Here is a 23,779-nt window from a genome sequence, read left to right on the forward strand (position 1 = left end):
AAACTAATTGAAGAAAAGAAGGAAAAAATGGAAACAAAGCTTATGTATATAGGGAGGAGTGGAGGGGTTGAAAGAAGGGCAGGGGAATGGGAAAAAAATAAGAACCAAGATATGCCATGTACAGGTACAAAATCTCAATGATGAATGTGATCATAAGGTATACCTAAAATGTACCAATAAACTCAATAAATAAATAAATAGACAATTATGTCAACTTGATTGGCTTGGTAGCTTCTCAGGAGATTGGCAGCATACACATCTGGGTATGCCTTAGTGGGTCATGGAGGCATGACTTTGATACTATATCTCATTCCTTGCCCCTTCTTTGCTGGTACAGCCACCATTTACTAAGGATCTTTGCTCTGTTACAACTTTATGCCATGATGTTTCTGCTTTGGATCCAACCAACCATAGGCATGTACTTAAATTTGTTGGTGAGAAAGGTGACTAATACATTGGGTTTCTACAAGCAAAGGCTTCAAAAAGTCCTAAGCACAACACTGAAGCTATTTCTGTCCTTCTTGGGATACTTCTTAGTTAGCCAAAGGCTACGCAAGGTTGTTCTACTTCCACACAGGCAGAGACAGGGTGAATCACCGCTTAGAAGGAACAAAGAGGGAAGCAGAATGTGGCCTGTCTGGTGTGTCCATTACCTCATCTCTCCCTCTTCTGTTGCATCTCTCCCTCTTCTGTCTCATTTATGAGCCATACAAGGCAGGTATTACAGTCAGGCCCCAACATTTAGCAATCACCTGAGCATCAGATCCAGCTGCAGCATGGGGAAACATACCTGAACATGTTGGTTAGAGTAGGTGGAAAATATAGATACTTATTAAGGACTACTTTGTGGCACATGTTGGGTGAAGTGGCAGTTTGCAGACACACATGGATTTATATTTAGCAAAACTCTCAGATAAAAGAGTCTTATACTTCATTTTGCACCGTGGTTGGAAATCCAGGTCCCCTGATGCACTATGGTTGGAAACCCAGGTCCTCTGGTTCTGTTGTGGAAGCCAATAGGGCAACCTCTGAGTAGCTCTGTGTGAAAGGCCACCAGGCAGCAGAGGGTGGCTTTGAAGACCTGATGGACAGCGAAAACCTCAAATGTAGACCCTCAGAAGAAAGGGAAAGATTGCTTCAAGGCTTCATGAGAATCCAATTTCTAATTTAAAATAGTGCATGAGTATGTTTATAAGAACTGCGTGAGCTTTAAGTAATTTGAGATAGGATTTAAAGAGTATATGTATGCCTCTCCAAACATATACTCAGCCCTGATGTATCTATCTTGCTCTATGACATACCTGATCACAAGCAAGTTATGTATTTCTTTTGGGAATGAGGTTGATAATTGTGTTTACAATGAAATGCAATAATAAGCCCAGTAATATTCAGTAACCATTAACAACTAATTGTATTTCTTAGACCAGATATTAGTGCTTATGTAATATTATTTTGAATGTAGCTATGTCCATAAGAAAACAGAGGAAATATTACACATAAAATATCCCAGCACTAGCCATCAATCTCTGTTTAGGTTCAACTTTTATATGAGAGTACAAAACTATAAATGAACAATCAATTAAATCATCATGACCATAATTCTGATTATGTACATTTATTTTTTTAAATTTTTTTTGTACATTTATTTTTATTTTCTAGATGACTGCTAAATTTTCATTTAAATACTCCTTTCCCAGTAGTTGATGGCAACAGTATAGTATCCTATTGCCTGACAAATATATTGCTGTAGCGTTCGGATTTCAGACCTTTTTTGCCATGAAAAAAACCTTCCCCACTTAAGTGATGGTCTGCAGATTTGCCCGGTTGCCAGCATCATGTTGGGAATTCAATATTCCTGGAAGGCTGCCAGCCTACTTCCTGGGTCTTCTTTCCTCAGGGCCCCTCAGAATGTCTTCTCAGCCTTCTACTCTAGCCAGCTCCATCCCTGAGGCCACTGGCCACACCGATCCCACTGAAACTCCTCCCCTAAAAATCATTGATTCAAAAGCCCCATGCTGACAATAGGTTCCACCCTTCCAACCTTGAATGGGCAGCTCCTGCTGGATGCCCATCAACACCTCTAACTCAAAATGACAGAAACTGAAAAGAGTCAGAACAAACAACTGGCATTGGTTTAATCACTTTATTGGCAAGGCTGGGAGCAAGGGCTCCCTCATCTATGGGTGTTTTGAGGGCTGGATGAGGAGGTGGATAAGGTCTTGCCATGCTCTGGAACCCAGGCCTCATCACTTCTTCTTGGGTTGGGACGTCTCATCAAGCAGAGACTTAGGGCCATCCTGGAAAAGGGGACGGAGATGCTGGTTGTTCTCCATCGCTGTCTCCAGGTGCTGTGGGGCGATGCACTTCTTGCGCTTGCCCTGGGCCTCCTTGCCAGCCAGGTCCAGGATGTTGGCTCTCAAGTACTTGAGAACCCCAGCAAGGAACACTGGTGTGGATGAGCCCAGGCGATGGGCATAGCCACCCTCTCTCAGGCAACGCTCCACACGGCTGACGGGAAACTGCAGCTCTGCTCTTGTGGACCGGGACACTGCCTGCTTCCTAGGTTTAGAGGAGTTCTGCCTTCTTTTCTTCCCAGCCATGATGCTTGCTGTGTTTGGCTTCAGTTGTCCTAGCTTGATTTCAGTTGTCCCAGCCTGAGCCTCTCAAAACAGCAGTGCTTGTGGCCACCTGGTTGTCTCTCTGTGCTTCTCACTGGTCAGGAGCTGCCTTTGTGACAGCCTGGGCTTTGCGATATTATTGGTGTCCACTGGGCTCTGGTTAGGCCTCTGTCTATGAATGTCCATATAGGAACCTGGTCACCCTAGTAATTGGATACATTTTTGTGAGGAAGCTCTTACCTTTCTTCTAGACTTTAACATTCTAGCAAACAGTTCTGTTTCAATGAAAATATTGCATTGTTAGCACACAGACTCAGGTTCTCTGATTCAAGCCTGCATCATTCCTTTGTAAACCACTGGTCACAGAAAGAAATGCAGAATCCCTTGTCTGGTAGAGGTCCATTTTTCTCCCTGATCATGGTGTAATAAAAGGAATTTTGCTTCCATTTATAAAGTTACTTAAATATTCATGATAAATATTTCTATGTCTGCTCTTTGGATTCTTCTGTCAAGTGTTTATAATATCTTTCACTTCTCTCATAAGTTAAACAGATTCTTTCAGAATAATTCCATTTCATATTTGAGTGAATATCATGACTTTACTGTTTGAAAATAGCATATGACTGTTTCACAGGCCACAAGCATATACTCAGTGGACTTACTTATAAACATTCATAAGAGATGTGTCCCTCATACTCAGTTGAAGTCCAAAACTGTGTTTTCCTGACTCTTCTAGGTGTATTCAAAGCACAGTTGCACTTTACTGATTCTATTTTTTCTGAGTATTATCTCAGTGTTTAATTTTATAATTCAATTTTTCACCTAACTAATTTTATATTTGTTTTCTATTTATTGCCTTCCTGCCAACCAGTTACTCTAATATTGACAACATGGTTGAGAATCTAGTTTCAGGATCTGACCATTGGGAGATTTCTATAAATGATTAATAAAAATCTATTCTCTGCTGGATGAAACATAAGAAATAATCTCATTTTCCAGTCTTTTTATTTTTCTATTCATTTATTTTGAAAAACTCTGTTAGGAATTTCCTACCTGCTGGGAAGAAAACAGTTTTCTGATATACAGAACAGGAGCTTTTACGCTTTTCAGTTTCTGTTTGCACCTTACTCATGATTGAATTTTTCTGTACCTATGTGTCTGTAATTCAGAAATATTTCCACTGGGATACTGTATGTAAAGTTTTCCTACCTCTGAAGAGTATTGGTAGATTATAAGATTACTGAAATTAATGGAGTTCTGTTCTAATTGGCATATATAGTGAGACCTGCCTGATGCAGCCATCTCCTCCTGCTTTCCTCCTCTGCATGGCGCTCCGCTGTTTTTCTCCAAGAGGTGACACATGGTGGTTGTCACAGCCAGTGTTCTCAAAACTCAGCAATTTCCTGGGTACCAGGCCCCACTGCATGGTTGGTAAGCATGTCTGAGCACATGAGTTAGGGGAGAGAACAGACACAGCTTGTTACTAAAGGCTGCTCTGTGCCACAAAATAGGTGAATTGGCATGTTTACAGGTACACTTGCACTTACAGTTGGGAAAACTCCCAGACAGAGGGCCTCTCATCCCTCATCTTACACATGAGGAAAAACTAGTTAGTGCTCAGACGGAGCAGAAGAATGTCCAAGATCACATGGCCATACAGTGGTGCACTGGAATCTGAAACTCAGGTCCTCTGCTTCTGTTGTGGAAGCTGACTTGGAAGTCTCTGAGTAGCCTTGTGTGAATGGACAACAGGCAATAGAGGGTGGCTCTAGAGAACCTGATGGATAGTGAACACCTCATATGGACACCCTCGGGGGCAGGGGAAGGCTGCTGCAGCACTTGACATGAATCATATTTCTTATTTAAAACTGCACAGGAGTATGTTTATAAAAATTGCTTATACATTAAATTCATCATTTGGGACATAATTATGCATGTTCTAGTTAAACCTCTCAAAGGAAGTATTCAGGCACTGATATTTCATCACTATTCTTTCAAATATTGTATCTAGTCAATAAATGATGATATTCCAATGTAAGATTGATGACTTTGTTTTAAAGAAAATGCAGTTATAAGTACACTTGTTCATTAATAATTAATACCCATTAAGTACTGCTTTGGTCATTACCATCATTACCTGTCACTGGTCAGCTGATACTTTCTAGAAATTATTTTAATTTAGTATTGTCCACAACAGAGGATAGGAAATTACATTCACCGAAGAGGATATCAGAAAGTAGAAAGACATCCTTTATTCCTAGGTAGGAAGAACCAATACAGTGAAAATGGCCATACTTCCAAAGCTGCTATATAGATTCAATGAAATCCCAATTGAAATTCCAACAGCATAGTTCACAGACCTTGAGAAAACAATCCAAAAATTCATTTGGAACAAGAGGAGACCTAGAATAGCAAAAGTAGCTGTAGGTAACAAAGACAAGGCAGGGGGTGTCACAATACCCAATTTGAAACTGTACTACAAAGCCACTGTGAAAAAAACAGCATGGTACTGGAAAAGGAACAGACCTGAGGACCAGTGGAACAGATCAGAAGATGCAGAAACAACTCCAGACATACTCAGCCACCTCATCTTTGACAAAGGAGCCAACCATGCTCACTGGAGGAAAGATAGTCTCTTTAATAAATGGTGCTGGAAAAACTGAGTTTCAATTTGCCAAAGATCAAAACTAGACTCATATCACTCACCATGCACTAAACTAAAATCAAAATGGATCAAGATCTAAACATTAAAACAGAAACACTAAACCTGCTGGAAGAGTGGTTAGGTAGAACTCTTGAAGACATTGGCGTAGGAAAAGATTTCATGAACAAAACCTCAGTCATACATGAACTAGCACAAAAAATCAACAACTGGAATCTCATCTTATTAAAAAGGTTTTGCAGGGCCAGGGATTTAGCTCAGTTGCACCGCACCTGCCTTGCAAGCACAAGGTCTTGAGTTCGATGCCCAGTACCAAAAAAACAGAACAAAACAAAACAAAAAAATGCTTTTGCACAGCAAGAGAAACCACCAACAGAGTGAAGAGATCATGTGGGGAAAAATTTTCACCAGCTGTTCCTCAGACAAAGGACTACTGTCTAGAATATATAAAGAACTTAAAAAAAATCAGACTTCCCAAATTAAAAAAACCCAATCCAAAAATGGGCATCTGAAATGAACAGACATTTCTCAGACAAAGAAGTAGAAATAGCAAATAAACATATGAAAAAATGTTCAACATCACTGGTCATTTGAGAGATGCAGATGAAAACAACACTGAAATTCAATCTCACTCCAGAAAGAATGGCTGCTATCAAGAAAACTGAAAGTGTAAATAAGGATCAAAATGTATAATAGATAATGTGAAATAGGAAGAAATGGTGTAAAGGGGAAGTGGGAGGGGTAGGGGAAAGGAAGGAGGGGAATGGAATCAATATGAGGAAATGAAAAAATGGAAACAAAGTCTTTGTAAATAGGGAGGGGTGGAGGGGTTGTAGGGAGGGCAGGGGAATGGGGAAAAATAGGAATCAAGATATATTATGTAAAGGTACAAATCTCCAATGATGAATGTCATTATATTGTATACCTAAAATGTACCAATAAAATTCTTAAATGGAAAAAAAAGAACTGGATGACACTTTCTAGACCAAACTGGCATTCACATTAGAAGCCTCATAGAGATGTGCTGTACAAATCTGTAATGTAGGGAGGCAGACACTTAAGGGACTACTGTTTTACTTCATTCCTGGAGTGGAGCTGATTGCCACACTAGGGCAGTTCTATCTGCTTTCTCTGAGAAGTAAGTGTGCTTTATATCATCCCCTTCCATTGAGTTCTATGGAAGAGAAGTCACCAGGGAAAATGTTGGAGTGAAAACTTCAGTTCAAACTGCAGAACCATTCTAAAAAGTGTATTTGGCATCTAACCTAAAGTGCCTCTTAGGACAAAGCTGACAGCTCTCCAAGCCCTTTCTTTGCAGCAGAACTGTATGGCACTTTCTAGGCCAAACTGCCATTCACAATAGAAGCTTCATAGGGATGTACTGTACAAATCTGTAATAAAGGGAGGCAGACAAAAAAAGAGAAAGAAACCAACCAATAATAAATGCTGGTGGGGCTGTGTGGGGAAAGGAGCCCTTCTCCAACTGTTGGTGGGAGTGTAGACTGGTGCAACCACTGTGGAAATCAGTGTGGAGATTCCTCAAAAAACTAGGATTAGAGGTCCCATTTGACCCTGCTATTCCCCTGCTAGGTATGTTCCTGAAAGAATTAAAAGCATCATACCACAGCGATATATGTGCATCCATGTTTATAGTGGCATAGTTTGTAATAGCTAAATCTTGGAAACAGCCCAAAAGCCCATCAACTGGAGACTGGATAAAGAAGATGTGTGCGTGTGTGTGTGTGTGTGTGTGTGTTTTAATAAAATGGAGTACTACTCAGCCATAAAGAATGATCAGCTAGAGGTATTTATAGCTAAATGGATGCACATTGAGGCCATATTCTTAATAAATAGGACACACATTGTGCAAATACCTAATAGTTTCTCTGGTGTGAGAAGCTGCAAGAGTAAATAAGTACCAAAATGTATAATAAATAATGTAAAATAAGAAGAAAAGGTCCAAAAGGGAAGGGGAGCTAGGGAAGGGGGCAGGGGAAAGGAAAGAAGGGAGGGAAAAATATGAGAAGAGAAGGTAAAAATGGGAAAAAAGTTTTTGCAAATAGGGAGTGGTGGAGGGGTGGAAAGGAAGGAAGGGGAATGGGGAAAAAACAAGAGACTTGATGTACAGGTACAAATTCCCAATGATGAATGTGATCGTAATGTATACCTAAAGTGTACCAATATACTTAATGGAATAAAAAAAAGAAAAGAAAATTACATTCACTATGTTAGCAAATACTCCCTAGGTCAATTCATCTTTTTGAATGTGGCAGTGTATAGATAAATAATAAAATAATTCAACTGGAGCATAATTTCTGATTTGTACTTTTCCTTTTGGTTTCCACATCATTCTTCAGTCTTCATGGAAATGCTCCTATACAATTCAGTTCTTACAAACATTGTCCCACCTTTGCCACCCCTCCCCCACATCTATTGCCATAAGCTCTGACTTCACACCTTGTCTACTTTCCCTACCATGAATATAGCCTTTTCCACTTCATTGATGGCCTTCAGCTCCTCCCCCATTGCCAGTATCATTCTGAGAATCCAACATGCCTAGGAGGTCCAAGTCAACTTCCTAGCCTCCCAGGGCCTTCTTCATTCAGGACCACTAAGCACGTCTCCTCTGCTTTCTACTCCAACCATCTCCTCCTCTGAAACACCATCTCCACTGCAACTACTTCCCTGAAATCACAGATTCAGAGGCCTCCCACTTCCCACAGCTTCCCTCCTACCCATGCACCCAGCCCACCCATCGATCCTCTGTATGGCAGCGCTCCTCTAGGCACCTCAGACACCTCCCACTCAAAATGACAGAAACAAAGTCAAAACCATTGCCATGGACTTAAAGCCTTTATTAGCATTGTTGATGACAACAGTGGGGCCTCTTTTTCACTGAGACATCGTGGCTCTAGCTAAGCCTCTGAGGCTTCCCACTATGCTCTGTGAATCAATTTTCAACCTTTCTTCCTGGACCCAGGCATCTCATCTGAGAAAGAGAAGGACACATCTGGGATGATAGGAGGATGCTCATGGTTGTTGTCCATTTCTCTCTCTCCATCTTGTGGGTTGGTGGGCATCCCGACATTGTTGCCCTCAGAGCCTACCAGCGTCAAGATATAGTCAGTGAGGGATTCTAGCATGGCAAGAAGAAGGTCTGAGGTGGATGAGAAGTATGGGTTATATTCTTCATGCAGAATGCAGTAGATGTCACTCACAGGTAACTGCTGCTCAGGTCTGGAAGCAGGGTCTTCCTGTTGATTGTTGTCTTTATAGGAACCATATTGGCTCTTTTGTTCACACATGATGGTTGCTAGTTTGGGGCTCTGGTCTAGTCTTCCTGCTCCACTGGCTATACTAGGTCTCTGAAGCCATCAGCATCCAGACCTGCAAAATGTAACCCCAACTCTTATCCTTCATTGGTCAGGAGCTGCCTTTGTGACCACCTGGACTTTGTGATGTCATTGGTGTCCACTGGGATCTGATCAGGCCTCAGCCTTGAAATGTCCATGATGTGAACCTGGTTGTCCTAGTAACTGAATACATTTTTGAGGCAACTCTTTCTACTTTGTACTGGATTTGAACATTCTAGTAAAAAGTGTGTTTCAATGAAAACATTGCCTAGTCTTTAGCACAGCACTTAAGGTTCCCTGATACCATCCTTCCATCTTCTTTGAGCTCTTTTGCATTCCTTTTAAATTATTGAGCACTGATAGACATGGTGAATCCTCTGTCCACTGGGTATATATTTTTCTCCCTGGTCATGGTGTAATGAAAACAATTTTGCTTCTATTTTTAAAATTAAATATTTATGATAAATACTTCCATGTCTGCTCTTTGGTTGCTCCTTTAAGCTGCCTATAATATCTGTTAATTCCCTTGTAAGTTAAACAAATTCTTGCAAAATATTTTCATTTACCGTCTGGGTGAATATCATGATTTTACTGTTTGAAAATATCATACAACTGTCTTGGAGGCCACATTTATAATCTCAATTGATTCACCTATTAACATTCATAACACAGGTGTATCCCTCATGCTCAGTTAAAGTCCAAGCTTGTCTTTTCCTGGCTCTCCTAGGTCTATTCAAAGCACACCTAGGAATTTACTGATTCTGTTTATTCTGGGTGTAATTTCAGTGTTTATTTTATAATTCATTTTTCCACTCTGTGAGTTTTATATTTGTTTTGTTTTTATTGCCGTACTCCCAACCTATTGTTCTCATTATTGGCCAAATGGTTAGGAATCTGGATTCAGGATCTAACAAGGTGGATATTTCTACAAATGATAAATAAAAATCCAGACCCTGTTGGGTGGAAGAAAAGAGAAAAATCTAGTTTATTGGTCTTTTTATTTTTCTATTTCTTTTTTCACCAAATCAATTAAGAATTTCATACACATTGGGACTAGAACAGCTTTCCTATATATAGACCAGGAGATTTTACTCTTTTCTGTTTGCAGTTGATCCATTATTGAATTGCAGAGGTGAAGCTATAAAGTATATTTCTCTGCACATATGTTTCTGGAATTCCAAAATATTTTCACTTTTTATTCTGAATATAAAGTTGTCCTATTCTGGAGAGTATTGATTGATTATAAGATTACTAAAATTAATGGAGTTCTGTTCTAATTGGCATATAGTGAGACCTGCCTGGTGCGTCCATCTCCTCCTGCCTCCCTCCTCTGCATGGCACTCTACTTTTTTTTCTCAAGAGGCAACATGTGGTGGTCGTCACAGCCAGTGATCCAGAACCCAGCAGTTTCCTGGGTACTATGCCCTTGCTGCACTGTGGATAAGCATGTCTGAGCACATGAGTTAGGGAAGGGGACAGACACAGCTTGCTACTAAAGCCTGCTCTGTACTATAAGATGGGTGAAGTGGCAGGTTTACAGATACACGTGCACTTATAGTTGGGAAAACTCCCAGATGGACGGCCTCTCATCCCTCACCTTACACATGAGGAAAAATTGGTTAGTGCTCAGCTGGAGCAGAAGAATGTCCAAGATCACATGGCCATACAGTGGTGCACTGGAATCTGAAATTCGGGTCCTCTGCTTCTGTTGTGGAAGCCGAGTGGACAGCCTACTGTTGAAAGGACAACAGGCAACAGATGGTGGACCCAATGGACAAGGAACTCCTCAAATGTGGACCCTCAGAGGCAAAGGGCCAATTCCTGCAACACTTGATGTGAATCCTATTTCTCCTTTAGAACCGTACAGCAGCATGTTTGCAGAAAATGCATGTACTTTGAGTTCATCATTTGGGACAGAATTACACATGCTCTTGTTAATCCTCTTAAAGGACATATTCAGGCACTGGTATTTCTTCATTGTTATTTCAAATATCTGGTCAATAAATGATGATATTCAAATGTGACATTGATGATTGTCTTTTAAAGAAAATACATTTATAAATACACTTGTTATTTCATAATTAATAGGCACTAAGTACTGCTTGCATTGCCTGTCTTAAGTCACCTCATTTCTGATTGTAATTTAACAGTGTCCACAACAGAGGACAGAAAATTATATTCACTATGCATGCAAATACTCCATGGGTAACACATCTTTTACAACGAGGTAGTGTATAGATAAATAACAAAAGAGATTAACATGAGCATAATTCCTCTTTTGTACTTTTCTTTCCTGTTTCCCCATCACTGCTCAGTTTTAATGTAAATCCTCCTGTCCCACTCAACTCTTTTTTTAAAATTTTTTATTTTATTGGTACATTTTAGATATACATAATCATCATATTTATCATAGGGAATTTGTACCTGTACATGATATATCTTGCTTCTTCTTTTTTCTCCATTCACCTCCCCTCAACCACTCCTCCCCTCCTTATTTACAAAAGCATTTTTCCTTCTTTTCTCTTTTTTTGTCCCTTCTTTCCTCCCCCCTCCCTGTTTCCCTTCTCATTTGAACACTTTCTTCCCATTTCCTAATATCTACTATTCATTTTGGTCCTTATTTATACTTTCGGTTTCTAACACCAGAGAAACAATGCAGTATTTAACCACGTGTCCAATTTATTTCACTTAAGAGTATAGTCTCAAAGTGCATCCAGTTAGCCAGAAATGTCTCAAGCTTATCTTTCTTTATGGCAGAATAGTACTCTCATTCAATTCTTGCCAACAATGTTCCACCTTTACCTCCCACATTCACTGGCATGACTTTCTGACTTTAGTCATTCCCAACCATGAATAATGCCTTCCCTACCTAAGTGATGGTTTTCAGTTCCTCAGTAGGTGCCAGTAACATGCTGAGAATCCAACATACCTAGGAGGCACCCAGCCAATTTCTTGGCCTCTCAGGGCCTTCTTTGCTTAGAGTCCCTAGGTATGTCCTCTGAGCTCTCTGTCCTAAGCAGCTCCTCCCCTGAGGCCACATCCCACACCTTTCCCATTAAAATTACTCCTTTGTAATTACTGATTCAAAGGCCCCACACTGACCATTGATTACACCCCCCCTCCCCCCACTGGCATCAACCCTCTGTATGACAGAGCTCCTGGATGCCCCCAGACACCTCCGATTCACAGTGCCTCAAACAAAGTCAAAACCATTGTCATAGATGTAAAGCATTTAATAGCATCTGTTAGTGACAACAGTGAGGCCTCCTCTTCCATGAAACAGTATGGCTCTGGCTAAGCCTCTGAGACTCCACACTATTCTCTTTGATTCAGTTTTTAGCCATTCTTCCTGAGTCCAGGCATTTCATCCAACAAAGACAAGGACACATCCTGGATGATACCAGGATGCTCACAATTGTTGTTCACTTCTCCCTCTCTCTATCTTGTGGGTTTGTGGGCATCCCAGTGTTGTTGTTGGCCTCAGAGCATACCAGCTAGCTGCAAGATGTAGTCTGTAGGAGAGGCAAGTGTGGCAAGGAGGAAATCTGTTGTTGTGGAACCTGAGCATGGTGTGTATTGTTTTTCTTTCAGAAAGTGATACACATAGCTCACAGATAACTGCAGCTCAGGTCTGGAATCAGGGTTTTCCTGTTGATTGTTGTCTTTATAGGAACACTCTTGGCTCTTTTTTTCAGACATGATGGTTGCTAGTTTGCTCTCTGGTCAGGTCTACCTCGTTCACCAGGTGTAGCAGGTCTCTAAAGCCATAAGAAGTCACACCTGCCTATTGTACCTCAGTTCTTACCCCTCATTGGTCAGAAGCTGTTTTTGTCACAACCTTGACATTGAAATATTATTTGTGTCCACTGGGCTTTGCTAGGACTTCAGCTTTGCAGTGCTTGTCACACAAACCTACTTGCTTAATCACCAGACATGGCTTTGAGGGAACTCTAACACTGTATTTGACTTTATCTTGTGGAAATGTGTTTCAGTGGATAACTTTGCCCTTTCTTTAGGATATCTCTCCAGGTTATCTGATTCTAGCCATGTATTCTCTTTTTGTCTTTTATGAATGTTTGTTAGCTGTAAGCCACTGATAAGCATATGATACGTATTTTTCCAGTAGAGGTGTGGCTGTCCTCTTCCTTGCATTGTATTAAATCCAGTGATGCCTGAATTCGCACACTGACATATGTCTGGTTAGTATTCTTGTGTCCACTCTGGATACTCATTTTAATCAATTACAACATCTTTATCTTGTAGCCCATTTTGATTTTATATCTGCATGAGTGTCATTATGTTCCCTTGTTTGAAAAACATTTTTAACCAATTTGGAAGCAAGAATTATATACTCAATGGATTCCCCTGTCAGAACCTAGTAAACATTTTTTATAGAAAGTGTACCTTATGCTCAATTTAAACCCAGTTATGTCATTCTTGGCTCTTCTAGGTGATATCGGTGCACTAAAAGATGTTGCTCCTTCATTCCCATTTTAACTTTCCTCTTTACTACTCTTGTATTTCTGCCTTTTGTCTTGTGTTTTGGTTCATTTAAAGTGAATAACCTTCCCATTCCAAAAGAAAGAAATTGGAAGGAAGAAATGTGTCTCCAATCTATGCAATTTCAGAACCCAACCATGCAAAACTCCATTAGGTTTCAAGGCTTGGCAATAATCTTACATGGTGTGAGACTTTTTCCTCTCATGCCACTGATTCTGTGACTTTACCTGGGCCCATAGCTCTGCCACCTGGACCCTAGAATCTGTCTGCATTTCATCTTCTTTCCTTTATTTTGAATGGTTATATATATTTACAGCCGAGTAGTCTTATTAGCCCTCTCTATCAGATTGTGAGAATCTCACAGCCTCCTTTCATTTCATCCCCTATCTGTCCCTTTCAGTCTAAACTGACATTGTTTCTGCTTACATAACATTCTGAAAAACTTAGAAGTCTTCCATATAAGTCATGGAAATTCATATCATTAGACAAGAGGCTCCTTCACAGATCCCTATTGGAAAAATCCCATCTCTATTTCTTATTTCTACTGCAAAGCACACCCTGCATCTCTTCAAAACCCCTCTGTGATTGATTACTTTGATCAATTGATTCCCTCAGCAGCACTAAGAAAAGGATATCACCCTTGCTTTTATTTCCACAGCATGTTTTCCTAACAGAGAACACCCGAATTTTTCTGTTGTTTACAATACAGATAGATGGGGACTTTCTCATATCATCAAACCCCAGTTACTTTTTGCTTAATAGCTATTCTCTCAATTTATGACCTTCCTCTAGCATTTTATTCTAGACATAGAAAAATAGGTCATGCCTTTAAGAATTTGCTTGGAAATATTCTCAGCTAAATATCCCAGTTCCTGGCTCACAAAATCTATTATTCACATAACTATAGGGCAGAATGCAGCTAAGACTTATGACCACTACTACCATATGGGCGGGACACTACTATGTGCAGGACATCCTCCTGATCTTCTGTTTCCAAAATTATGTCCCAAATTTCCTTCTAAGCCTTCACCAGCAATACCTTTAATGTTCACATTTCTATTAATAGTGTGTTTATAATGGCTTAGGTATTCTCTAAGATGACACAGTCTTTCTCTACTGACCTCATCCGTTACTCATTTCTAAAAGGATTTCTACATATTTAGATATTTGTTATAGCAGCAACCTATTACCAGATACCAAAAGTTATATTAGATTCCTTTGGCTGCTCTAATCAATTACCAAAAATGTGGTGTCTTAAGGGAACACATATTCAGACTCTTACAATTTGAGAGGTCAGAAATCCAAAATCAGTTTCACTAGGTTGAAAACAAGATGTTGACAGTGCTATGCTCTTTCTAGAGGAGAATCTTTCTTTGCTTTTTCCCAGCTCACACAGCTACATTTCTTGTATTGTAGTCTCTTCCTTCAGATTCACACAAACATTCAAACAAATGTGTACTGCCTAACTGTTGTCCATAATCTAAAGCAGAATTTATCAACCTCAGCACTATCGTTATTTTTGATGTGGGGCAGGAAGACTGTCCCATAATAGGATACTAATATTCTTGGCCTCTGTCCATTGGATAATAATAACAACATCCTTCAGTTATGATGCCAGACAGTATCCCCAAACATTGTCAAAAGACCCCTAGGGGGAAAATTATCTTCAATTGAGAATCACTTATCTACATTTTAGAACATGAGTTACTTTAAGATACAGTGAGAGGATGTGGTTTAGATGGGGTAATCAAGGAATATCCTTAAGAAAATGACATTAAACCTGAAAAGTGGCAGAATAGGGAATGGATCAGAGAAATGGTAAGAGAATATTCCAGAAAGATAGCATGAGCAAATCCCTAAACTGGAGAAGTACTTGAGGTATTTTAAATGAAAGCTAGTTGGTTTGGGAAAACTTGAGTGCAAGAAAGGACAATGATCTTAGATGGCTTTATATCCACACGCAAGTAATGAAGAATCTGGATTTTAATAGGCTTCTTGGCAGTTGGATTCATCCCTTAAATCTAGATGAACACAAATATAATTTATATATTTTTATTAACTTATGACAAAATAGAAAGATTCTAAGAGGGCACAGGTACAAAATAAAAGGTTTTAATACTACATGGTCGACTGTTTGCAGAAGTGGCCCCAATCATTTTATTCTATAGATACTTTGCGTACCAGCACTATTGAAAATGTGATTTTGCTGTCCTTCCCATAAAGACATACTGCAAATGTCTTCATCACTTAAATCTAAGCTAGCTTTATTACTTATTTGAGTAAATAAAATGAGGAAGTGATGGTGGGGCAGTAAAGGGGCTGCTCCTCGTGAAACTTTGGGTTTTTATACTCTCACTTAAAATACTTACTAGTTTTGTCATGTCAGTGGTGCAGTCTAGTTTCCTGGAAGATGAGAGATGTATTGGTCGGGGGTCAGGGTTCTCCAGAGTTGAACCAGTATAAATATGACATATGGCAAGCCATTTGCAAGCTAAAGACCCTGGAAGGTTGGGAGTATGGCTCAGTCCAAGTCTAAAAGTGTCAAAATTGAGAAAGCTGATGGTGTAACTCTTAGTCTGAGGCCAAAGGTTTGAGAACCTGGGGGGTACAGGTTTGCTGGTACAGATTCTGAAGTACCAAGGCTCCAAGGCTAGACAGCCTGGTGTCCTGATGTTCAAGGGCAGGAGGAGGAGAGTGTCCCAGTTCCAGAACAGAAAATGTAAAAAATTCATGTTGTCTCCTTTTTGTTTTTCCAGGCCCTTAGCTCAGTGTATGGTTCCCACCCAAACTGAGGGTGGATATTGCCCACTCAATACACTGACTCACACAGCAACCTCCTCTAGAAACACCCTCACAGCCACACCCAGAAATAATGCTTTATCAGTTATTGAGATTTTTTTTATAAAGTCCACTTTGAAAATTGACCCTTATAAGAGACAACATGGGCCAGGAACTTAGGAGGCTGAAGCAGGAGGATTTCCATGAGTTCAAGGCCAGTCTGGACTACATAGTGAGTTCACAGCCAGCTTGATCAAGGCCAGCCTGAGCTATATAGTGAGACCCTGTCTCAATAAACTGAGGGGGGGGGGAGAGGGAGAGAGAGAGAGACATGTGTGTGGCACATGGGCACGTCTGTAGTTGTAGCCCCAGCCTGGGCAACTTAGCAAGACCTTGTCTCAAAACACAAAATAAAAACAAAAAAGAGCTCTGTATGTAGCTCAGGGAAAAGGCTCTAGGCTCAACTTCAAACCAGAGAGAGAGAGAGAGAGAGAGGAGGAAGAGGGGTGGGAGGAGGAGAAGGAGAAAGAGGAGGAGGAGGAGGAGAGAGAGAGAGAGAAATGGAGTTGAGCCATGTCAGCCTTGTTGTCCTTTCTAAGGCTTTAGATAAATGAGTTCAGTATGATCAGCAAAATCAACTCATATGTATATAAAGAATCCTAGTTGAGCCCCCAAACACCACTGAAGCAAGTCCAGTCCATATTGTGATCCCACAGAAACATGATATAAATAAATGGTTGAGGGGTTTTGTTTTTTAATAAAGGCTTTATTGAAATATAACTCATATATAATTTACCTATTTCAAGTGACAACTCACTGGTTTTTAGCATATTCAGATATTTGCAACCATCACAGTCAATTCTACAATATTTTCATCACCTCAAAAATAGACTTTGTACTCATTTGTCATGACCCTTCTATTCCCTCAGCCCCATAGCTCTAAGCAACCAGCAATATCCTTTTGGTCTCAATAGGTTTGCCTATTTTAGATATTTCATATGAATAAAATCACATAATGTACAATCTTTTTTGATTGGCATTGTTCACTCAACATAATGTTTTCAAGGTTCATCCATACTGTAGAATGTCAGTACTTCATTCTTTTTTATGGCTGAATGATATTCCATTGTCTGCATACATCACATTTTGTTTACTCCTTCATCAGTTGAGGGATATATGCATTATTTCTACCTCTTAGTTACTATGAATAATGTTTCAATAAATGTTCATATATATTTTCTTATGTGGACATTTTATCATTTCTCTTGAGTATAGAACTAAGAGTGGAACTTGTGCGTCATACAGTAACACACTATTCAACCATTTGAAGAACTGCCAAAATATTTTCCAAAGTGACTATAAAATTTTACATTGCTACCAGCAATATATGAGAATTCTGTCTTTTCTTCGTCATTGCTAACACTTATTTTCATTTTTACTTTATATTAATGCCATCTTAGTAGGTGTTGTATCTCACTGTGGTTTTGATTTGTGTATCCCTAATTACAAATGGTGGTAAGCATATTTTCCACTTTCTGTTGTCTATTTGTATCCCTTATTTGGAGAAATGTCCATTCAGGGTAGGAGGTTGTAGCCCAGTGGCAGAGCAAGTGCTTTTTATTTGTTTATTCATTTTATACTTACGCTTCATGTATCATATGTAAGAATCAATTGCCAGAACAAAGGTCATGAAGACTAACTCCTATGGTTTTATTATCTAAAATTTTGTAGTTTTAGCACTTACATTTAGGTTTTTTATCTTATTCACATTAATTGTTATACATAATCTAGAATAGAAGTCCAATTTCATTTTCTTCTATGTGGCTATCCAGTTTTCCCAGCACCGTTTGTTGAAAGGACAATTCCTCTCCCCATTGAGTGGTCTTAGTACCCTAGTCAATAATCAGTTGGCTATTGTTCTCTCATTTTGATTGTATGAGGTATGTGCCTATGATTATTCAATCATCTTGATTATTCTCCTGATGATTTGATAATTTTATCACTATAAAAGGTCCTTCTTTATCTCTAGTAGAATATTTCTTCTTTTAACATATATTTTCTCTGTCATTAATCTAGCTACCCCAGCTTTCTTGTGGTTGCTGATTGCATGATTTATCTTTTGCCATTCTATTGCTTTCCATCAATTTTTATCTTTAACTCTAAAGTATATCTCCTATAAACAACATATAGTTAGATCTTTTTAATTAAGGCAAACAATCTGCCTTTTGTTTGGACATTTTAATCCATTTGCATTTAATGTTATTTGTGATACAGTTAATTTATGTTTACCACTATATGTTTAGTTTTCTGTTTTCTTTTTTTTTTTTTGCTTAAATTCTTTTATTGGTACATTTTAGGTATACAATACATTTACATTTATCATTGGGTGCTTGCACCTATACATGATTTATTGTGGTTCTTGTTTTTTCCCCATTACCTGTGCACCCTTCATCCCCTGCACCCTTCCCTATTTATATAGACTTTGTTTGCATTTTTTCCTTTTCTTATAATTTTTCCTTTCCCTTCTTTTCTTTCTCCTTCCCTTCCCACTTCCCCTACCTCTTTGGACCTTTCCTTCCTATTTCCTTTCCTATTCATTTTAATCACTTTAATCTTTATTTATACTTTCAGTTTCTCACACTAGAGAAACTATTCGGTATTTCCACGTGTGTCCTATTTATTTCACTTAAGAGTATGGCCTCAATATACATCCATTTAGCTATAAATATCTCTAGTTTGTCTTTCTTTATGGCTGAGTAGTACTCCATTTTATAAAACAACCACATCTTTATCCAGTTTCCAGTTGATGGGCGCTTGGGCTGTTTCCAAGCTTTAGCTATTACAAACTGTGCGGCTATAAACATGGCTGCACATATATTGCTATTCCCCTGCTGGGTATCTTCTGGAAAAAATTAAAAGAATTATACCTTTAGTTTTCTATATCTCATATGTCCTTTTGGTGTCTATATTTCTTCTTTACTATTTCCTTTTGCATTAAGTGATTTTTTTCTCTGGCACTGAGGATTGAACCCAAGACTTTTGTAGTGAGCTACATCTCCAGCCATTTTTTTTTTTTGTATCAAGGATCAAACTCAGGTCCTTGCACTTGCACAGCATGCGGTGAAACCACTGAGCTAAATCCAAAGCCCTCCAGCCACTTTTTTTCTTGAGGCAGGGTCTTGCTAATTTTTCTAGGTTGGACTTGAACTTGCAATCCTCATGTGTGAGTCTCTCAGAGTATAAGTTAATATTTTTAAAGCACTATTTTAATTTGTTTAATAATTTTTCACTATATTTTCTTGAATTACTTCCTTAGTGGTTTCTCTATGGCTTATCATATCTTATTAAAAAGTCTCCAATTTATGTTAATTTAATTCCACTGAGCCCCAGAAGCATTATTTCTATACAGTTCTATTCACTTCTGCTTTTGTGGTATTACTGTTATACATATTAAGTCTATAAATGCCACAACACAATAATACATTGTTATAATTACTGCCTTGCACAATGTATGTATTTCAAAGAAGCTGAGGAAGAGCAAACAGATTTATAGCTTTTGTTAAATTAACCTTTTTGTCATTTGTAGTCATCTCCATTTGTTTCTGTGGATTCCATTCGTCATCTGGAGTCATTTCCTTAACTCAAAACAGCTTTACTCCCACCCATGCACTTTGTGCTACTATTGGAATATATATTACATTTCTATGTATTACAACAATACATTAAATACATATTGTTTCATAAATTCCTTTGAAAAACTAGTCAAGAAAGGAAAATTGATATTTATTTATATAATCTTTTATAATAGCATAGTTAACTTCACCAGTGGTCTTTATCTTATTTATTTATTTATTTTGACAATAGATTTGAATTATTTCATCCTGAAGAACTTCTTTGTACTTTTTTTCATTCTTTTTTCTTTCTGCTACTTAACCTGGGTAATCTCAAATGACCTATCATCAAGTTTATTGGTTCTTTCTTCTGCCATTCAAATCTACTAGTCAGCCCTCTATAGAACTTTCCATTTCAGTTATTGTAGTTCTCAACTCCAGAATTTCTATTTGGTTCCTTCTTATAATTTCTATCTCTTCAGTGATAATCTCTCTTTGGTGTGGTATTCTCATCATACCTTACTTTACTTCTTTAATCATGGTTTCCATTAGCCCTTTGAATATATATATATATATATATATATATATATATATATATATATATATATTTGGTACCAGGGATCAAATGAATATATTTATAATCACAACTTTAAAATCTTTGTTTAGTTCCACATCTAGTTGCTGTCACAGGCAGTTTCAGTTGCTTGCTTTTGTTCTGATGTACATGGATCATATTTTTCTGTTTCTCTGCATGTTTCATATTTTTGTTGCAAATAGTAAATATTAGATAAGTCATTGTAGCAGCTCTGGATAGTGGTCCCTCTACAAGTGTTTATTACTTTTCTGTTTGTTTAGTACCTGGCTGGTATATATTACTGACATCTAGTCTTGGCAACTACTTTCATGTTATTCTTATAGAGTGCAGACTTTGGAATGAACACAGACACCTTGGAATGACACTGATATTGACAGAACTATTTGCCTCTTTCTTTGGCCACACCTAGCAGCTAAACTCCACTATTGGCTGATTGCTCTATTGTTTTTCAGAACATCCTAGGCAATAAATTACTTCATAGACTTATCCAATCCAATCAGGGCTCTCTTAGAGGCTTAGTTACTGTTATGGCTTAAATCTAGATATCCCCTCAAAGCCTCATGCAGTTATAGGTGGGGCTTTTTGGAAGTGTGTGATGCTGTGATTAAATGTGTGAAATTGGGATTACAGGTGCATGATTGCTAAATTAGTCCATTGACTGGTTTAGCATAGTTCTGTGTCTGGATAATCGAAGCCCCATCCTGGTGTTGGTGGCACGAATCAATAGGCTTACTGCCTAGATGGAATATAAGGGACAGAAAGAAGGCAAGCTTCTGTTGCTACTTTGCCACTTCGCTTCTTCGCTGCCTTCTGCCTGCCATGCCATGAATTGTTTCTCTTCTGTGATGCCCCTCTGCCATGTCATTCTGTCTTGGAAACCTCTAGAAACTGTGAGCTACAACAAACCTTTACTTCTTTAACTTTGGGTATCTGATATTTTGTCTCAGCAGCGAGAAAAGTAACTAAGACTGTTCCCTAGTTCAATGTTTAAGATTTGCTTTATTACCAGGAACACTGCTCCCCACTTTTGTCCAACAAATTAGCCAGTCTTCAGTTTTGTCTATATCTCCAATTAATCTACCGATTTCTTCTCAGTTGTCTTTCATAACAATTTCCACGGTTCTTTACAGTATTCTTAGGCTAGAACTTCTCCACACTTTGTTACAAATGAAGTTAGCTCCTTTAGGAAGAAATTCAGAGTTCTTTTTTATGATCTGCTTCTCCCCTAGGTTAAAATCTTTGAACCACAGCTTTCAAAATGAGGCAGGAAACAATGGCATAATATTCTCAGTGACACCTCTGCTATATGAAATGAACACTTATAAAAGGAGGGAGTAGCTTTAGGTCTTCTCAGCTTGTTCTCTAAGAATGGGTCACACCTGGATTATAATCCATGCAATTATGACCAGGACCCAATATACTCAATGATGCCACACCCAGAATAGATCTTGTATTCCGTGAGTGGGAGCTAGGAAGAAGAATAGTCTCCAATTATTTGGCTACATTTGCCCAGAAATTAGCCACAGCAAGAGGTGGCTGGGAGCAGGATGAAAAACACTGGTGACCTGAAGCTCCCCTAAAAGTATCCCTAATGGGAGTTGGAGAGAAAATGATTTCTGTGGTTCTTGTTGCAGCATTCCTGGATAGAATTTATATTTTACTAATCTGGAAGGTGAAAAAGATGGATGGAGTCTCAGGTCAAATACTAGAGACACCAGGGATGGCAAACCTTTTAGAGACTGAGTGCCCAAACTGCAACCCCAAACCCACTTATTTATTACAAAGTGCCAACAATACAATTAAACCTGACTACTGAAGTTTTAATTTAGAAAATATAACTCATATATTAAAAGAAAAACAGACACCCTACCGAGGTCACGAGTCACACAGCACACGCCGAATCAGTCTGGGACCCAGGAACAATCCACTGGACACCCCCCTCCCTGCTCCTCTGCAGAGCCACCTGGTTCCACTCTACAAAGACGCAGAGGACACTGGACCACCAGACCACGGTACTGAGTACCGCCGCTCCTGGCCCAGAGGTAGGGGCTTCTGAGATGCTGTCCCACAGCTCCTGGTCCAGAGGAAGGGGCTTCCCAGCCAGCATCCCTTCCACTGCTCCCAGCCCACAGGAAAGGGCTTTTGGGCCACCATCCCTACCGCTGCTCCCGGCCCCTGTCCCACCTCTCCCAGCTCAGAGGAGGTAATCCGTGCAGGCACCAACAGCCCCCCTCCCCCCAGTCAAAATGAGAAAACACATAAATAAGTCTCAAAGCCACACTTTCAGATCACCTACAGCACCCCCAAAGGGAAATGAGATGGAGCACTCTGATAACCACCTGGACACACTCAACTGGCAACAAAAGGGGATCTGGAAAAAATGAAATCAGATATAATTTCTCAGATAACAGGAGAAATTGTGCTCCTAGTGCAAGACATGATTAATAAATCTAGAGAGGAGCTGAGGAACATGATGGAATCCCAACATAAGAAACAAATGGAATCCATAAAACAGATGCAAACAGATTTCCAGGACATGAAAAACTCCATTGAAAGTCTACACAGCAGAATGAACCAATGTGAGGACAGAAATTCAGATATAGAAGCTAAGATTGCAATTAATGACCAGGAAAAGAAAAATTGCTTCAAAATTATAAGGGAACATGAGAAATCAATCCAGCAGCTGCTAGATGATGCAAAGAAGAATAACATAAGACTGATTGGAGTCAATGAAGAAACAGGAAAGAGTGCAGATGACATAAAAAAAGCTCTTCACAGAAATAATGGCAGAAAACTTCCCAAGCAGGGGAAAACAGCTTGACATACAGATAAGTGAGGCATATAGGATTCCAAATAGCCTTGATTAAAAAAAATCTACACATAGGCATATACTTGTTAACCTAAAATCCAACATGCATTTATGATAAAAACCCTACAAAAAATTGGAATAGATGGTCTCTACCTCAAACTGATAAAAGCCATCTATGAAAAAACTACTGCCAATATCATAATAAAAGATCAAAAACTGAAATCCTTCACACTAAAATCAGGAACAAGACAAGGATGTCCACTATCACCACTCTTGTTCAGTATAGTTCTGTAAACTATATTAGCCATGACAATTAGACAAGAGAAAGAAATAAAAGGAATAAAGATAGGAAATGAAGAAGTCAAATTGTCATTATTTGCAGATGACATGATACTCTATATAGAAGACCCCAAGAACTCCACCAAAAGTCTTCTAGACTTAATAACCAAATTCAGTCAAGTAGCTGGTTACAAGGTCAACTCACAAAAATCAATAGCTTTCCTCTACACAAATGACAGACTCACTGAGAGAGAAATAGGGTAAATAATTCCTTTCACAATAGCATCCAAAAAACTGAAATACCTAGGAATCAACCTAACAAAAGAAATCAAAGACCTCTTCTCTGAAAACTATGGCACTCTGAAAAGAGAGATTGAAGATGATATCAGAAAATGGACAGACATCCCTGCTCCTGGGTAGGAAGGATTAATCTAGTGAAAATGGCCATACTTCCAAAACTGCTATATAGATTTAATGCAATTCTAATTGAGATCCCAGCAGCATACTTCATGGGCCTTGTGAAAACAATCCAGAAATTCATTTGGAACAAGAAGAGACCCAGAATAGCAAAAGA

At 39.0% G+C, this 23,779-nt stretch overlaps 4 protein-coding genes across 9 annotated transcripts in view; all 4 read right to left on the reverse strand.

Annotated features, from left to right (window-relative positions):
- Positions 1-23,779, reverse strand: part of Sytl5 (synaptotagmin like 5) — a 258,603-nt gene that overhangs the window by 167,700 nt on the left and 67,124 nt on the right. The gene's annotated exons all lie outside the window — the stretch shown is intronic.
- H2al3 (H2A.L variant histone 3) lies at positions 2,247-2,883 on the reverse strand. The gene has a single exon (XM_004850078.3). It carries the CDS (start codon positions 2,598-2,600, stop codon positions 2,247-2,249), a length of 354 nt encoding a protein of 117 aa, XP_004850135.1. The 5' UTR covers positions 2,601-2,883.
- On the reverse strand, positions 8,121-8,651 carry LOC110350291 (huntingtin-interacting protein M; the record flags this gene model as incomplete). Its single annotated transcript, XM_021262579.2, has 1 exon — positions 8,121-8,651. A coding segment is annotated over one exon (414 nt), but the record flags the coding sequence as incomplete, so codon positions are not given.
- LOC110350266 (huntingtin-interacting protein M-like) lies at positions 12,093-13,652 on the reverse strand. Its single transcript, XM_087189983.1, has one exon. The coding sequence runs from the start codon at positions 12,330-12,332 to the stop codon at positions 12,114-12,116; it is 219 nt and encodes a 72-aa protein (XP_087046109.1). The 5' UTR covers positions 12,333-13,652; the 3' UTR covers positions 12,093-12,113.

The sequence above is a fragment of the Heterocephalus glaber genome, unplaced genomic scaffold (assembly GCF_053883595.1).
Source record: "Heterocephalus glaber isolate CG9 unplaced genomic scaffold, H.glaber_assembly_v1.0 deba00001547, whole genome shotgun sequence".
Lineage (NCBI taxonomy): Eukaryota > Metazoa > Chordata > Mammalia > Rodentia > Bathyergidae > Heterocephalus > Heterocephalus glaber.

What these genes read in the sequence shown, in the direction of transcription:
- H2al3 (XM_004850078.3), bottom strand. Translation starts at nt 2,600, where the DNA reads ATGGCTGGGAAGAAAAGAAGGCAGAACTCCTCTAAACCTAGGAAGCAG.
- LOC110350266 (XM_087189983.1), bottom strand. Translation starts at nt 12,332, where the DNA reads ATGTCTGAAAAAAAGAGCCAAGAGTGTTCCTATAAAGACAACAATCAA.